This window comes from Microchirus variegatus (assembly GCF_963457635.1).
Source record: "Microchirus variegatus genome assembly, chromosome: 20".
In the NCBI taxonomy this organism is placed as follows: Eukaryota; Metazoa; Chordata; class Actinopteri; order Pleuronectiformes; family Soleidae; genus Microchirus; species Microchirus variegatus.
Genome location: NC_139821.1, coordinates 151,166 through 168,614, shown reverse-complemented (window position 1 = coordinate 168,614; position 17,449 = coordinate 151,166). Strand labels below are relative to the sequence as shown.

Here is a 17,449-nt window from a genome sequence, read left to right as displayed (position 1 = left end):
ACAGCAAGTGAAGGAGAAGTTGTGAGGAAAGTTGGGAGAAAGAAAGTAACTAAATAAATAAAGAAAATATTTTTAATTTACCAGGATCTTAAATCTTAATAAAAAGTGTTTGTGTGTTTTAATGACTCTGTTTGTATCCTATTGCTTTCTTTAAATAAAGTTTTATATTTAAAAAAACAGTTGTCTACAGTTTAAAGTTCTTTTAATTGATCAATCCTCAGAATTTGTATTGATCAAACATCAGCACTTGAGCTGTTACCATGGAAACATCTGCCCCGCCCCTCACTGTGTCATCATCACAGAGGCTTACAAATATATCATATCATATAATATATAGATTTATGTAGAAACTATAAAAATACAAACACAAGTCCCGCCCCCACCTTTCAGATTGACAGTTTCTGATCCAGTTGATGGACCTTCTCTGTGGTCTTCACCTCCATCTTCAAAGATGACACAGGACCAAACCATTCACCCTGAGCTGTCCCTGGATTATACCATCATCTGTAATCCTGTCCATGTTGCTCACTCCCATCTTCATCTGTGACACCTGCAGCGCCCCCTGTCTCTGAGACAGTGACACTGTTCCTGATTCATACATCATCACGCTCTCAGTAGCTCGACTCCGCCCACTCCACCAGACTGTCTATGGAGGAGCAGGAGACTCCGCCTCCTTACGCCAGACCTAGCACTATAAATATAATATAATGTAGAGATTAAAAACCTGAAGAAACCTGAAGAAACCTGAGATCTTCGTTGTAACATCACACATTCACTCCCAGAGAGGGGGCGGAGCTTGTGCTATTGAGGTGGAGTCTAAACTCAAGATTCCTCAGCGTGGGATTGGACGGTGTCCTCAGCGTGGGATTGGACGGTGTCGTCAGCGTGGGATTGGACGGTGTCGTCAGCGTAGGATTGGACGGTGTCGTCAGCGTGGGATTGGACGGTGTCCTCAGCGTGGGATTGGACGGAGTCGTCAGCGTGGGATTGGATGGTGTCAGCATGGGATTGGACGGCGTCGTCAGCGTGGGATTGGATGGTGTCGTCAGCGTGGGATTGGACGGAGTCGTCAGCGTGGGATTGGACGGTGTCGTCAGCGTGGGATTGGAAGGTGTCGTCAGCGTGGGATTGGCTCTTGACGTTAGCGTGTTTGAACATGAGGATGGAGTTGTAAATCTTGAGGGCGGGGCCGAGTTTGAGTGACATGATCCTGATCATGTCACTCTGTGTCAGCAGGAGGAAGGCCCGCCCATCAATCTGCTAAAAGGCAGAGATACAGCCACGAACCAATCAGATCACACCAGGTTCACTGTGATGTCATCAAATCTACAGCAGCTGATTGGTCTCACCTCGTCTCTGAAGAGAGACGCCTGAGCTTCACAACCAGGAAGTGACTCCACGAAATCTGACACCTGCAGAGAGACAGACAGGTCAGAGAGACAGACAGGTCAGATACAGACAGGTCAGATACAGACAGACAGTCAGACAGACCTGTTGTACGGTCCAGTGTTGGACAGCAGCAGCGTGGACTCTAGCGACCCCTGGCAGCAGTTTACGGTGTTGCTCCCAGCAGAGAGACAGGTCACGACCAGGCTGAGCTGACATGGCTGACAGGAAGACAGACTGGTGAAGAGCAGCATGAAGACTGGACTCTGAGAGACAGACAGGTCAGAGGGACAGACAGGTCAGAGAGACAGACAGGTCTCTGATAGTGAGCCGTTACTACGGTAACACCAGTACCTGCTCCTGGAGCTGTCAGGTGAAGCTCCTCCTCTTCCTGTTTCACACGCAGGAATTTGGTCGTGTGAGACAGTCTGGGGGCGGAGCCAGAAGAGAGACAGACAGACAGACAGACAGAGACACACACACACACACACACACACACACACACACACACGTCTTTATGATCTCAGCCGTCTGTCTGTGTTTGTTGACATCATTCACCCTCTATTTCTTACCTGTCTGTCACCTGTCTGTCTCTTACCTGTCTGTCACCTGTCTGTCACCTGTCTGTCTCTCACCTGTCTGTATGTCTCTTACCTGTCTGTCTCTGTTCTGTCTGTCTCTCACCTGTCTGTATGTCTCTTACCTGTCTGTCTCTGTTCTGTCTGTCTCTTACCTGTCTGGCTGTTCTGTCTCTTACCTGTCTGTCAGTCTTCTTTTACCCAGTGGAAGCAGAACAGAGTTATCGTTAGGCTCCGCCTCCTCCTGGACTCCTGCCCTGCTCATAAACACACAGACAGGTAAACACAGGGTCAGAGGTCACAGAGGTCACTGAGGTCACAGAGGTCACAGAGGTCACTGAGGTCACAGAGGTCACTGAGGTCACTGAGGTCACAGAGGTCACAGAGGTCACAGAGGTCACAGAGGTCACAGAGGTCACAGAGGTCACAGAGGTCACAGAGGTCATAGACGTCACTGAGGTCACGTCTGTTATGTCCACGGTTGTCATTGGTTACCTCACAGTTACAGGTACAAGGGCACCTGCTCTGTCTCCTCCCACACGGTCAGGAAGGACCGCCTCTTTACGCATATTAATGTCCGAGTATGGACAACCAAAGGCACTGGGCGAGAGAGAGAGAGAGAGAGAGAGAGAGAGAGAGAGACAGAGAGAGACAGAGAGAGAGAGACAGAGAGAGACAGAGAGAGACAGAGAGAGAGAGAGAGAGAGAGAGAGAGAGAGAGAGAGAGAGAGAGAGGAATCACATATTTGTAAAAGATTTGTAAACATGACTCAGCAAAAAGAGAAAATGTCTCCAGAGACGAGTCATGAGCCAACATGTAGACATGTGTGTGTGTGTGTGTGTGTGTGTGTGTGTGTGTGAGTGTGTGTGTGTGTGTGTGTGTGTGTGTGTGTGTGTGTGTGTGTGTGTGTGTGTGTGTGTGTGTGTGTGTGTGTGTGTGTGTACCTGTGATGTCCTGTGTATTTGGAGCCTTTGATGTGTCCGACTCCTCGACATCCTGGAGTAGGACACACCCCCTGAGAAGGTGAGGACATGGGGGAGGGGCCTGTCTCACACACACACACACACAAAGAAGAAGAACCAATGTTAGCTACTGTCTGTCTGTCTGTCTGTGTGTGACCTGTCTGTCTGTGTGTGACCCGTCTGTCTGTGTGTGACCTGTCTGTCTGTCTGTGACCCGTCTGTCTGTGTGTGACCTGTCTGTCTGTGACCCGTCTGTCTGTGTGTGACCTGTCTGTCTGTGTGTGACCTGTCTGTCTGTGTGTGACCCGTCTGTGTGTGTGACCCGTCTGTCTGTGTGTGACCCGTCTGTCTGTGTGTGACCTGTCTGTCTGTGTGTGACCTGTCTGTGTGTGTGACCTGTCTGTGTGTGTGTGACCCGTCTGTCTGTGTGTGACCCGTCTGTGTGTGTGTGACCCGTCTGTCTGACCTGGCGGTGGTTCCAGTGAGTGTCCAGTGCGTTGACACCAGCCAACAGGGTGAAGGTCACAGAGGTCACTGTCACACCACACGTCAAACTGTGACGACCAGCCGTCAAAGTGAACCTGCACACACACACACACACTGATGATGTCATCACTACATTAGGTCACACACACACACACACACACACACACACACACACACACACACACAGACACACCCTGATGATGTCATCACTACATTAGGTCACACACACCCCCCCACACACACACACACACAGGTGAAGTACCTTCAGTCTGAAATCCTCTGTTTCTGTTACCGTGGCAACACGGATCAACATAGGGTTCCTCCTGTCGACCACCTCCAGCCTGTGGTTCACCTGGAAACCATGAGGAGCTCTCTGATTGGACAGGAGCAAAAACACAGCTGTCAATCACTGTATACTCCCAACACACACACACACACACACACACACACACACACACACACACAGACACACACACACACCCCCCCCCCCCCCACACACACACACACCTGTTTGAAGGCTGATCTGGGAGCAGCAGTTGATCCAGTTTCCTGCAGATACTCCTCCCACAGGAAGTTCTCAGGCTTGGGATGACCTGTAACACAAACACCGTGTGTGTGTGTGTGTGTGTGTGTGTGTGTGTGTGTGTGTGTGTGTGTGTGTGTGTGTGTGTGTGTGTGTGTGTGTGTGTGTGTGTGTGTGTGCATGTGCGTTGTACTTACCCTGTGGAGAGGTCAAAGGTCGTCCCTGTTCTTCACACCATCCAACAGGATGAATGTATGGACTGTCACTGTAACACCTGACAGATCAGATCAGTCATCAGATCAATGCGACACAAAAGTCAGGGTGTAATTCTGATCCTGATCCTGATCCTGATCCTGATCCTGATCCTGATCCTGATCCTGATCCTAATCCTGATCCTAATCCTGATCCTAATCCTAATCCTGATCCTAATCCTGATCCTGATCCTCACCAGTAATCATACGTGTCGTCCCAGTTATCAAAGTGAACAAGAAATCGATCTTCAATGACGTCAGTGACTGAAGCAACACACACAAGTCCTGGATTCTTCCTGTCGACCGCCTCCAACTTCATCCCCACATCAAAGACACACTCCTGAGAGACAGACAGGTTACAGAGAGACAGGTGAACAGACAGACAGGTGAACAGACAGACAGGTGAACAGACAGACAGGTGTACTGACAGCAGTGCGACAGGTGAACAGAGTGGGCGGAGCAGCATGAGATCCTGTTGACTGAAGGTAGAGCTGCCAATCAAAGGCTGTCTCACTGTAGCCTGCAGAGAGACAGACAGGAGGATGATGTCACAGTGATGTCACAGCAGTCAGGTGGTTACCTGTGATGGGGGCGGAGCTAGACGAGCTCACCTTTAGGTGGGTGGAGTTTGTGGTTGTTGTCTCGACACCAGCCCACTGGTCTAATATCTGCTGAGTCAGCGTTTACCCAGAAGTCATAGCACTCTGAGTATCCATCAATATGGAGACGCAGACGGTTACCAATCATCTGTGAGAGACAGACAGGTGTGTGTGAGAGAGACAGGTGTGTGTGTGAGTGAGACAGACAGGTGTGTGTGTGAGAGAGACAGGTGTGTGTGAGTGAGACAGGTGTGTGTGTGAGAGAGACAGACAGGTGTGTGTGTGTGTGTGTGTGTGTGTGTGTTACCTCAGCCACAGTCATAACACAGATCATTGATTGATGTAGAGGATCAATTCCCTCTAACTTCAGACCAACTTTAAAACCTGATCTTCTGCTGGGAAACAACTGACACTGACAGACAGACAGACAGACAGACAGACAGACAGACAGACAGACAGACAGACAGGCAGACAGACAGACAAACGCATTGTTAAAGGCGCCATATGTAAGAATGTGGTCAAAAACAGTTACTACAGGCAGTAGGTGGCGCCACATGACACCAAAAAAAGGAGAATAAAGTGAATATAAATCTGTTATAAACAGATGTTACACAGACTCTGAGTTTGTTCTGTTTTAACACTTTTAAAACTAAACAATCATCTCACTGTTGTATGTGTGTGTGTTATCTGTGTGTGTGTGTGTGTGTGTGTGTTACCTGTGTGTGTGTGTGTGTGTGTGTGTGTGTGTGTGTTACCTGTGTGAACAGTGACACAGGAGCAGCTTCACATTTCTGTTCCTTCAGATACTGATGCCACGACCACGAGCGTCTCTTTACACTGACTGACACACACACACACACACACACACACACACACACACACACACACACAGTGTTGTCGTCACCATGGTAACGTCCTGCTGCTTTAATGAACCTTCAAAGTGTTTTTACCTTGAGAGACTTTGTTCTTCATCTTTGTTTCTGTTCAAAGGACACACACACACACACATTATTCATCATCATCATCTGTATAGCCCTCTGTGTGTGTGTGTGTGTGTGTGTGTGTGTGTGTGTGTGTGTGTGTGTGTGTGTGTGTGTGTGTGTGTGTGTGTGTGTGTGTGTGTGTGTTTGTGTGTGTGTGTGTGTGTGTGTGTGTGTGTGTTCATTGTTATTGTGAATGTATGACCGGAAGTTGTGTTCTCTCTTGTCTCTTGACGTAACTTCAACCAGGAAACAACAAACATCTGAGAGCGGCTCTCTCTGCTCTCTGTGCCGGACTAAGAGCTCCTGACAGCGGCTGGAGCTCCACAGAGGAGCCGCTGAGAGGAGCCGAGCTCCGGGCTCACATGAGCCGCACTTTATTCACTAACTTACCGTGAGCGTTGATCCGCGTCAGACGGTGACAGCTCCAGCACCCGGAAGTAATGCGAGACGACACTGCGCATGCGCTGAGAGAGAGAGAGAGAGAGAGAGAGAGAGAGAGAGAGAGAGAGAGAGAGAGAGAGAGAGAGAGGAGGACCGACCAATCCAAAATGGAGATCTGTGTGTAATTCACTTCACAGCCAGAGGACACAAACAAACAAAATAAACATCAGAAAAACTATTTAGACTTTGGAAGAAAAAATATTCACAAAACTCTTTAGGAATAATTTTAATGAATTTTTGAAATTGAGGAAAGACAAAAAGTATCTCAGAATGACTTAAAATTCACCATCATAATAATCAGCATCGTCCTGAACAAGGATCGGTTGAAAATATTTGCAAATCTTTTAAGGAATAATTTTAATGAATTTTTGAAAATCATGAAATGATCCATTTGTCCTGATGCACTTTGACAGTGAGCTGACTTTCTTCAAAAAAACTAAAAGTATCTCGGAATGACTTAAAATTTACCATCATAATAGTCGGCATCACCCTGAACAAGGATCCATTGAAAATATTTGCAAATCTCTTAAGGAATAATTTTAATGAATTTTTGAAAATCATGAAATGATCCATTTGTCCTGATGCACTTTGACAGTGAACTGTCTTTCTTCTCGAAAACAAAGTTTCTCCGAATGACTTGAAATTCACCATCATAATAGTCGGCATCGCCCTGAACAAGGATCTGTTGAAAATATTTGCAAATCTCTTAAGGAATAATTTAAATGAATTTTTGAAATTGAGGAAATGATGTCAGAATGACTGTATGTTTACACACAGAAACAGAACACAGTCAGATGAGCTGCAGCATCAGTTTAATATAAAGAATAAATGGAGGACACACACACACACACACACACGTATGTTCATATATGTTTACATTTAAAAAATCCTCTGAACCTTCACAGGTTGCTCTCGTCCTCCTCAGCTTCCTGTTTCCCTGCTGATGACGTCACTTCCTGGCAGAGGGGCGGGTCTGAGCGCTCATGGCTGCAGAGGAAATGACGTCTTCATCGTCAGACATTTCAGAGTAAAACAACACAAGCTTCAAATTAAAAGTCGTACCTGGCTGCGTCCAGCGCAGCGCCGCCACTCGTCTCTATGATGATGTCAGCGACTGGGTTAGTGTAAGTGTTGTGGGAGGGGCCAGCCTCCTCTAGCCCAGCCCCCTCTAGTCCAGCCTCACAGTCAGGGCCGCCTTTAAAGGGAAAGTGGGCGGAGTTAGTGACAACTGTAGCTCACTTTAAACATGTGTGTGTTAGCTTGTGTGTTGTTAGCTTGTGTCTGTGTGTCATATGTGTGTTAGCTTCTGTGTTAGCTTGTGTCTGTGTTAGCTTCTGAGTTAGCTTGTGTCTGTGTGTCATATGTGTGTTAGCTTGTGTGTTGTTAGCTTGTGTCTGTGTGTCATATGTGTGTTAGCTTGTGTCTGTGTGTCATGTGTGTTAGCTTCTGTGTTAGCTTGTGTCTGTGTGTCATATGTGTGTTAGCTTGTGTATGTGTGTCATATGTGTGTGAGCTTCTGTGTTAGCTTGTGTCTGTGTGTCATATGTGTGTTAGCTTCTGTGTTAGCTTGTGTCTGTGTGTCATATGTGTGTTAGCTTCTGTGTTAGCTTGTGTCTGTGTGTCATATGTGTGTTAGCTTCTGTGTTAGCTTGTGTCTGTGTGTCATATATTTGTTAGCTTGTGTTTGTGTGTGTGTTACCTTGTGTGCTGTTAGCTTGTGTGTTAGCAGCTCTGGATCGTACCACAGCAGGATTGTCTCCTTTGATGAAGTCCTGCGTCAGCTGAACGTAACGCTGACAAAAACAACATCAACACAAGGTTAAAAGGTCACTTCAGGTTTTTAGTGTGATTGTTCTACTAAAGACTAATAAATTTAATAAAGTCTACTTCAGTATGTTAAAATGAACATGATCACGTCTTTATCTCACTCACACGTTTCCCTGTGTAAACTGAAGTTTGTAAACCACTCACTCTCCCACACCAAAGTCACTCACTCTCCCACACCAAAGTCACTCACTCTCCCACACCAAAGTCAATAGAGAAAACCAGTGATTTTAACATCACAGCACACAGGAGTTCACAGGAGTTGTTGATCCACTGCTACCACACGAGGCAGCAGAGGAGCTCCTGTGTCCCTGAGTCTTTTGTTCAGTGGCTTCAGTGTGTGTGTGTGTGTGTGTGTGTGTACCTTGTTGTGTTCATCATTCAACATCTTCCCCACAGAAACAACCATTGAAGAGAATGATGGTCTGGACTGAGGCTCCTCCTCCCAGCAGCTAGTGATCAGCTCATAACTGCAGTGACACAACAGATAATGTGTTAGTGTGTTGTGTGTGTGAGCGTTTGTGTTGTTGTGTGTTGTGTGTGTGAGCGTTTGTGTTGTTGTGTGTATGAGTGTCTGTGTTGTTGTGTGTTGTGTGTATGAGCGTCTGTGTTGTTGTGTTGTGTGTATGAGTGTTTGTGTTGTTGTGTGTATGAGTGTTTGTGTTGTTGTGTGTATGAGTGTTTGTGTTGTTGTGTTGTGTGTGTGAGCGTTTGTGTTGTTGTGTGTATGAGTGTCTGTGTTGTTGTGTGTTGTGTGTATGAGTGTTTGTGTTGTTGTGTGTATGAGCGTCTGTGTTGTTGTGTGTTGTGTGTGTGAGCGTTTGTGTTGTTGTGTGTTGTGTGTGTGAGCGTTTGTGTTGTTGTGTGTATGAGTGTTTGTGTTGTTGTGTGTTGTGTGTATGAGTGTTTGTGTTGTTGTGTGTATGAGTGTTTGTGTTGTTGTCTATCGTACATTGTCTTGGGGGCGTGGTCAGGGCGTGTCATTCTGTGTCGTCTCTTCAAAGCAGAGTAAAGGTCTTGAGTCATGGGCAGGTCAGGGTACGGACTCGCACCTGCGACACAAACACAAACCAATCAGAGTGAAACAAGTTCTGGTTCAGACTGGTTTTCACTGGTCCAGACCAGGTTATAGCAGGTCAGGATAGTTCAGGCTGGGTTGTGTAGATATGGACTGGTCCAGACCGGTTTACATCATTTCAGACTGGGTTGTTGTAGATGTTCTGGTTTACGTTGGTCCCAACTGGATCACACTGGTTCAGACCGGTTCAGGCCGGTTCAGACCAGTTCAGACTTGCAGGATCTGCTCTGGTTCTGCTCTGGTTCTTCAGGCTTACCCAGTGAGAAGACCTCCCACAGCAGAACTCCATAGGCCCACACGTCACTCTGGGAGCTGTAGATGCTCTGGAACACGCTCTCTGGCGCCATCCACTTCAGCGGCAGGAAGTTCTGAAGCACAACAGGATAATATGTGAGCGGTTTACCTTCGATCACAGCTGCTGCGTTCATTCATGAAGCTAACTGACGTTTCCCCTGGTAACGTAGTTCTGGTCCTTCCTCAGGTCTCGGACCAGACCAAAGTCACAGACCTTCACCAGCTTCCCCTCACACACCAGCACGTTCCTCGCCGCCAGGTCTCTATGGACGCACTAAGAGACGCCACAGGACACGCCCACATCCACGGGATCATACGCAACATGGTAACAAACATGTAAACAAACATGTAAACGTGTCAAGACAACACAACCAAACAACTAAATACATGCAACAATAAAAGAGGACAACAAGGAGCATGTGCTACGTTTCTGGAGGAGAGAAAGTCCATGGCCTGACAGATCTGGAAGGAGAAGCTGAGGAGGTCATTGAGGCTGAGGACAGGAGAATCACTGAGGAGGACAGGAGCTGCTGCCTCCTGCTGGCCTGGAGGAGAACCACAGTACATACACTGTAGTACACTGCAGTACTTTGGTATTACAGGTGACATCGTGGCCGTCCTCTCACCTGACGATACGTACGCTGTCTCGTACACAGAGGGTTCAGTGTCGGTGTAGCTCAGCGTCTCCATGGCGACGTACTGAGCACACGCCTCTTTGTTCATGTCCATGTAACCACCATCACTGTCACTGTGGGCGAGAGACACTCAGCACACAGAGAGAGAGAGAGTGTGTGTGCGTGTGTGTGTGTGCAGACCTCCTGGTGTTGGTGTCTCTCTGCAGGAAAGTGTGTTTGTTCTTGTGTAAGTAGTTGAGCAGGTCTCCATGACGACAGAACTCAGTGATCAGATAAACAGGACCTGAGCACAGAGATCACTACTTTAGGATTGAGTTAGAATTAGATTAGCCTTAACTCATGGTTAGTTAAGTGTTAGTTAAGTGAATGTTTACCTGGTGAGCCTGTGCAGGGTTATTTAATGGTTAGTTAAGTGTTAGTTAAGTGTTAGTTAAGTTAATGTTTACCTGGTGAGCCTGTACAGGGTTAGTTAAGTGTTAGTTAAGTGTTAGTTAAGTTATTGTTTACCTGGTGAGCCTGTACAGGGTTAGTTAAGTGTTAGTTAAGTTATTGTTTACCTGGTGAGCCTGTACAGGCTCCAAGCACGTTGACCACATTCAGATGAGGACCAAGATGAACCAAAACCTTCAGCTCTGACATCAGAGACTGGACTGAACCACTGTTCCCTGAACACACACACACACACACACACAGAAGTCAGACAGGTGCAGACAGACAGACAGGTGCAGACAGACAGACAGGTGTAGACAGACAGGTCCGTACGTTTCACCATCTTCACAGTGACTTTAGTGGTAGAATCAGAGTGAATCAGGTCAGAGACGTTTGCTTCAACAACACGACCGAACGCACCTGAACCCAACACCTGACCTGCAGACAGACAGGAGAGAGACAGACAGGTGGACAGAGAGACAGACAGGAGAGAGACAGACAGGAGAGAGACAGACAGGTGGACAGAGACAGACAGGTGGACAGAGAGACAGTTATTAATGAAAATATTTATGTTACAGAGTACTTGATTGTGACATTACTGCATTCTGGTGGTATTAAATAGCACTACATTCTTGTAGTATTACCTAGTACTATGGTGTCACGTGGTATTTCCCAGGCGGAGTCATAAGGCAGGTGGGCGGGGTCGACGTAGCTGCACTGCTGTCCGTCACAACTCACAGACTCCATCACTTTCCAGACAAATTGGTAACGAGGCTTCTGGGAAACAGGAAGAGACGACAGGAAGTGATGTCACTGGTGCTGAAGGAAACCACTCACACACTCTGTTTAACACTGACTTTTCTCCACAGGACGATGAGGACGATGAGGAAGAAGACGGCGATGATGACCAAGACCAGGACTGAGGACAACACTGCTACCTGAGACAGGAGCGCTGTGAGACAGGTACAGACAGACAGGTACAGACAGACAGGTACAGACAGACAGACAGACAGGTACAGACAGAGACAGAGACAGACAGAGACAGACAGACAGGTACAGACAGAGACAGAGACTTTAACAGAGTTTCAGTTTATATTCCAGATTGTGATAACACACTCTCACCACAAAACTCCCAGCATGCAGTGCAGAGAGAGAGAGAGACAGACAGTACTACAGTGGTATTCCAGTAATATTACAGCAGTACTACAGTACTTGGTGTACAGTACATACATGTGGTCAATACTCGCAGGTCTCGTACTCTTCGTCCAGCCGAGTTTTTGACTTCACAACGAACAAACGTCACGGAACTGAGACTGAGGAGTGACATCACACTGTGTACCTGCACACACACACACACACACACACACACACACACACACACACACACACACACACACACACACACACACACACACACACACACACACACACACACACACACACACACACACACACACAGGTGAGACTGAGGAGTGACATCACACTGTGTACCTGCACACACACACACAGGTGAGACACAGACACACACACACACAGACACAGACACACACACACACACACACACACACACACACACACACACACACACACACACACACACACACACACACACACACACATCATCATCACAGGTTACCTGGGCGACGCCTCTCTCCTTCAGATCAGTGATGTTCTCTGAGGTTGCTGATTGGCTCGTCCAGCCGCCTGTCACATTACTGCACCTGCAGACAACCCTGTTACTATGGCAACACCTGTGTGTGTGTGTGCGTGTGTGTGTGTGCGTGTGTGTGTGTGTGTGTGTGCTGTTACCTGTGTGAGCTGTGACATGTGTACCAGGTGACAGTAGGGGGCGGAGCTCCCTCGCCGACACACATAATGGCGGTACTTCCAACCTCTGATAGAGATTTGATCCTAGGGGGCGCTGTCCACAAACATACACACAGGTAAGAGCACGCACACACACACGCACACACACAATAAACTCTCTGTCTAACCTTTGACCTCCAGGTTAAAAACGACCTCTGCAGCGTCGTCGTCATTGGAAACAGTCGCCATATAACTTCCTGTCTGATCCATTTGGACACGAAGCAGCATCAGCTTGCTAAGATACCTGCCAATCAATCAATCAGTCAATCAATCAGTCAATCAATCAATCAATCAATCAGTCAATCAATTGATCAATCAATCAATCGATCAGTCAATCAATCAATCCCCAAACTAATCAATGTGAGAGTGTCAGACCTGCTGCCTGTGAGGTGTGTGGTGGTCACTGAGGTGGTTTCCATGACAACAGTCCTGTTGTCTCTGGTCCAGACGGCGGTGGGGGGGGGGTGGGCGTCGATCTGCACACTGAACTCCACCGTGTGATGAAGCAGTGACGACACATTAGTGTCAGCTGACGACCACAGGTCAACGTAACCTCGCTCTGTCACAGAGAGAGAGGTCAGAGTGTGTGTGTGTGTGTGTGTGAGTGTGTGTGTGTGAGAGTGTGTGTGAGTGTGTGTGTGCTGACCCAGAACTGTCACAGTCACGTTCTTCCTCACTCGTCTTCCTTGCGTTGGCTGAACTTCACACACATACGAGCCTACAGAGAAACACATGGAGCAATAAATGACTTATCGTCACATATAACCAACAATCCTAGACTAAACCAGACTAAACCAGACTAAACCAGACTAAACTAGACGAGTCCAACACTAACAGAACCATCTGTGCTAACTGAGTAGCTCGCCTCGGCTGGGACCATAGGTGGAAAAGGGTCTTATGGTAACACACAGTTAGCATAAGTTAGCTTGGTTTTCCACTAGCACACTACCTACTCAACGTGGGCGGAGTCATCACTGCACAACTTTGTGAGATTAACCCACGTTTTCAGGATTGTTGTTATTTTAACTGATCTATAGTTCAGCACTGTGAGGCTTCATTCTTGTGTTAGAAATCACTTCCTCTGACACTCTGACCAATCAGTGGCCGGCAGTCTGGTGATGTCATGCATAGTATCGCCTCAGTTGGCTTGGAAGCTCACCAGAGCAGGTACTAGAAAAAGTACCCGGTATCAGGTACTAAACTGTACCTGAGTCAGATCAACAGAACTGTTAAACCAGAGTTAAACTGTTAAACCAGACTTAAACCCTACCTGAGTCAGCCACTGTTGCCGTGGAGATGTTGATGAAGGACAGAATCTTGTTGGGCAGGAAGTCTGTGAGCAGCTCCACCTCCTAAAGTATGGCAGTGTAGAGTTAGACAGTACTACTTATACTACAGTATTATTACCTATATTACCTATTACAGGTACAGGTACAGGTACAGGTACAGACGGACAGACAGACAGACAGACAGGTACCTGTCTGCGGGGAAAGTCCCAGGTGAAATAAACCATGTCAGTATCAGTGACTGAACAGTTGACTGTGAGAACTTCACCCTGTTTCAACACAACACTGGAGACAGACAGGTCCACCTGTATCACCTGAGGAACTGACAGACAGACAGACAGACAGACAGACAGACAGAGACATCATTCAATCAGATTGGATTTGATCATATTACTGGATGATGACGTTCAATCTGATCAGATTAGATCAGCTCTTATCAGAAGAACTCACCTATGATGCTGAAGACATAGTACACCTGTGACTCCCTCTGCTGGTCACCACGAGCAGCTACGCATACGTACGACGTGTCGTTGAGGCGACCTGTGAAGCCTAGTGCAGGGTCAAAGGTCGTGGTGGTGACGGGCGTCCTGCCTGGACGCTCCAACAGCGAGACGTTAAGCTGCGGGTCAGACACCACACAGGGAATGGTATCTTCCTCCGCCTCCTTCATCACCACACCTGAACCCAGTGGGACAAACCATTCCTCTGGACCTGCGGGGGGGGTCAGGTGACATCACACGTGTCACAGCTCAGACAGACAAGGTCAATACAGGTCAATAACTGGAGGATTAACTCTGTCACCTTGTCCTGGTATGAAGACGTCAATGTCTCTCCTCTGATTGGACGACGCCTCCTCACAGGTGTATCTCCCAGAATTCCTCCAGGTGGCGTTAACAAGCTGCAGGACGCTACTGGAGCCCTGGTTCTCCACCAGGACGCCATCTACTGGTGAGTCATGAGGTAAACGCCATGTCACCTGACTCCAGCCCGAACAGACCTGAGAGAGACAGACAGGTACAGGTTAGAGACAGACAGATGTACCTGAGAGAGACAGACAGGTGAGAGAGACAGACAGATGTACCTGAGAGAGAGAGAGAGAGACACACAGACAGGTACAGCTGAGAGAGAGACAGATGTACCTGAGAGAGACAGACAGGTACAGCTGAGAGAGACAGACAGGTACTGACCACAGTGAAGTTGGTGTTTGGATCATGTAGAACTTGTGAGGACGATGGCAGCAGCTCGAGGCCGACGCCCCTTTCAGGAGGAACCAGGAACACACCTGCAGACAGACAGACAGGTACATGAACACACCTACAGACAGACAGACAGGTACCTGAACACAGCTGCAGACAGACAGACAGGTACCTGAACACACCTACAGACAGACAGACAGGTACCTGAACACATCTGCAGACAGACAGACAGGTACCTGAACACACCTGCAGACAGACAGACAGACAGACAGGTACCTGAACACACCTGCAGACAGACAGACAGGTACCTGAACACAGCTGCAGACAAACAGACAGGTACCTGAACACACCTGCAGACAGACAGACAGACAGACAGACAGACAGACAGGTACCTGAACACACCTGCAGACAGACAGACAGACAGGTACCTGAACACACCTGCAGACAGACAGACAGGTACCTGAACACACCTGCAGACAAACAGACAGGTACCTGAACACACCTGCAGACAGACAGACAGACAGACAGACAGGCACCTGAACACACCTGCAGACAGACAGACAGACAGGTACCTGAACACACCTGCAGACAGACAGACAGACAGACAGACAGGTACCTAAGAGGAACAGGAAGTGCTGTGGATTCAAACTTCCTGTTTGGCCTCTGGTTGACGCCATCTTTCTTCTGAGCAATAACAAAAGAGAAAACAGAGATTTCAAAATAAAAAGAGTACTTTTCCTGAACTAAGTACCTTTGAAATACTTGTACTTCACTGGAGTATGAGGTAACACTATAAGACTTGGTACAATCATTAATCAATAAATGATCATATAAAGTTTAAAAGTCAGAGAATACTTCACAGTACTATCTCAGTCCATAGTAAGCACAGTACTCATAAGTACCCTCAGTACTATAAGTACTCTGAGTACGTATGTCCTAATGTGTCAAACAGACGTGGACACACATTCCTGTGACTGTGGTCTCTGGACCAATCACAGCCCTCGCTGCAGAGTCTGGACCAATCACACGCCTCACTGTCTGATTCACCGCAGCAGCAGAAGCACACACAGTTATTTCCTGTGGGCAAGGCCTCGACCAATCACAGCACAGCAGTGATGTTACTGATGATGTCACCTGTGTCTCACTCCTCCATGATGAAGTCTCTCCTGATTGGCTCAGACCAAACGAGTGACAGCTGTCAATCATGGACAGACAGACACAAGTCAGTCATCTTTAGATTTAGACGTCACAGAGTACATCAAAGTTACTTTTACACACAGTACACGGAGAAAGACAGTACTACACCAACACAGTACTACACAGAGAAAGACAGTACTACACCAACACAGTACTGCACAGAGTACTACACAGAGAAAGACAGCACTACACAGTACTACACCAACACAGTACTGCACAAAGTACTTCACAGAGAAAGACAACACTATACATATTCATGGTGTTAGTCCTGTGTGTAATCATGTGTTAGTACTGTCGTACTGTGTTAATGCTGTGTGCAGTACTTAGTTTTAGTCCTGAGTGTAGTACTGTGTTAGTACTGTTAGTCCTGAGTGTAGTACTGTGTTAGTACTGAGTGTAGTACTGTGTTAGTACTGCGTTAGTACTGTCATAGTGTGTGTTGTGTAGAAAAAGCAGACTCAGCAGAATCAGTTTCAAAGTCAAAAGAAAGATGTTTTGGTTTTTCAGACCTGAGGATCGTCTTCTTCTTCTTCTTCTCCTCCTCCTTCACTTTTCTTCCTCCTGTTTTTCTTCTTCACCCTTTTCTCCTCTTCGTCTCATTCCAGACAAACTAATGGAAACAGACTGACTCACTGAGAGAGAGAGAGCAGAGACAGAGAGACTGAGAGTCTGAGAGAGAGAGAGAGACTGAGAGAGAGTCTGAGAAACTGAGAGAGAGAGACTGGGAGAGAGAGACAGCCAACGTCTGTTTCCAATCTCTCTCTGCCCCCCCAACAGGAAATGAGCCCACTCCAACACACACACACACACACACACACACAGTCTTTATGTAGGTTTTCCACTCTTTTCCAATGTGAAGTGTGTGTGTGTGTGTGTGTGTCGCTGATTAAATGGAGTAGAGAGAGCGAGTGGTAGAGAGACATCAGAATCATCAGTCTGATCACTGATCAATAGATCAGGTCAAAATCAATCAGCAGTTTGAGTCTTCATGGCGCCCTCTGCTGGAAGAAACGTGTGTGTGTATGTGTGAGGGAAACTTGTCTTTCACTGCGATCACATTCAAAATGTTTAATGTGATTCAAGTCTCCAAACTTTTGACTGGAAGTGTGTGTGTATATGTATATATATATATACATACATACATATGTATATATATACATACATATGTATATAAATATACATATATTTAACCTAAACTATAACCTTTCCAGGTGAACTGAATGTGACCTTAATAAAATATAAAACATGAATATACTCAGCTCAATGACATTGTTCCATATTTGATCTTCACCAGAGTTTGTGCGTCTGTCGGCAATAGAACTCCAAAAGTCACCGAGGGATTTGGATCAAACATCAGGAAACGTCCAAAATGGGACGAAGAACAAGCGATTACATTCTGGCTACAGAGCAGCAGGTGTATTTTGTATGTACTGA

At 47.0% G+C, this 17,449-nt stretch overlaps 2 protein-coding genes across 3 annotated transcripts; both read right to left on the bottom strand.

Moving 5' to 3' along the window:
* Positions 1–282: 282 nt before the first annotated feature.
* LOC310941655 (lethal(3)malignant brain tumor-like protein 4) lies at positions 283–5,761 on the bottom strand. The gene is made up of 17 exons (XM_083906855.1): positions 5,737–5,761; positions 5,542–5,627; positions 5,094–5,198; positions 4,799–4,934; positions 4,616–4,707; positions 4,385–4,527; positions 4,134–4,210; positions 3,921–4,006; positions 3,676–3,786; positions 3,394–3,508; positions 2,910–3,009; positions 2,460–2,564; positions 2,144–2,221; positions 1,741–1,814; positions 1,492–1,652; positions 1,350–1,412; positions 283–1,260 (listed from the first exon to the last, which is right to left on the bottom strand). Exons 1-17 carry the CDS (start codon positions 5,756–5,758, stop codon positions 823–825), a joined length of 1,992 nt encoding a protein of 663 aa, XP_083762981.1. The 5' UTR covers positions 5,759–5,761; the 3' UTR covers positions 283–822.
* Positions 5,762–7,048: 1,287 nt separating this feature from the next.
* On the bottom strand, positions 7,049–16,636 carry LOC310941654 (platelet-derived growth factor receptor beta-like). 2 transcript variants are annotated; one of them, XM_083906854.1, is made up of 28 exons: positions 16,525–16,636; positions 15,953–16,013; positions 15,435–15,502; positions 14,810–14,904; positions 14,424–14,619; positions 14,073–14,333; positions 13,814–13,944; positions 13,607–13,688; positions 12,983–13,054; positions 12,712–12,895; positions 12,465–12,580; positions 12,280–12,391; positions 12,107–12,191; positions 11,701–11,809; positions 11,328–11,422; positions 11,115–11,247; positions 10,804–10,908; positions 10,599–10,706; positions 10,222–10,324; positions 10,033–10,154; positions 9,833–9,951; positions 9,558–9,680; positions 9,369–9,480; positions 8,987–9,086; positions 8,399–8,504; positions 7,910–8,003; positions 7,273–7,405; positions 7,049–7,197 (listed from the first exon to the last, which is right to left on the bottom strand). In XM_083906854.1, the coding sequence occupies exons 3-28, from the start codon at positions 15,493–15,495 to the stop codon at positions 7,110–7,112; spliced, it is 3,045 nt and encodes a 1,014-aa protein (XP_083762980.1). In that variant the 5' UTR covers positions 15,496–15,502; positions 15,953–16,013; positions 16,525–16,636; the 3' UTR covers positions 7,049–7,109. The 2 variants fall into 2 exon arrangements, with proteins under 2 accessions (XP_083762980.1, XP_083762979.1); XM_083906853.1 differs by having other exon boundaries at positions 9,833–10,154.
* Positions 16,637–17,449: the final 813 nt, after the last annotated feature.

Excerpts from the sequence above, each read along its gene's own strand:
- LOC310941655 (XM_083906855.1), bottom strand. The coding sequence starts at position 5,758 with ATGAAGAACAAAGTCTCTCAAG. Across the intron at positions 4,935-5,093 it reads GTGTTATGACTGTGGCTGAG|ATGATTGGTAACCGTCTGCG; the intron begins GTAACACACACA and ends TGTCTCTCACAG. Across the intron at positions 2,565-2,909 it reads AAATACACAGGACATCACAG|TGCCTTTGGTTGTCCATACT; the intron begins GTACACACACAC and ends TCTCTCGCCCAG.
- LOC310941654 (XM_083906853.1), bottom strand. The coding sequence starts at position 15,495 with ATGGCGTCAACCAGAGGCCAAACAGGAAGTTTGAATCCACAGCACTTC. Across the intron at positions 13,945-14,072 it reads CTATGTCTTCAGCATCATAG|TTCCTCAGGTGATACAGGTG; the intron begins GTGAGTTCTTCT and ends TCTGTCTGTCAG. Across the intron at positions 9,481-9,557 it reads ACTACGTTACCAGGGGAAAC|AACTTCCTGCCGCTGAAGTG; the intron begins GTCAGTTAGCTT and ends GTTGTGCTTCAG.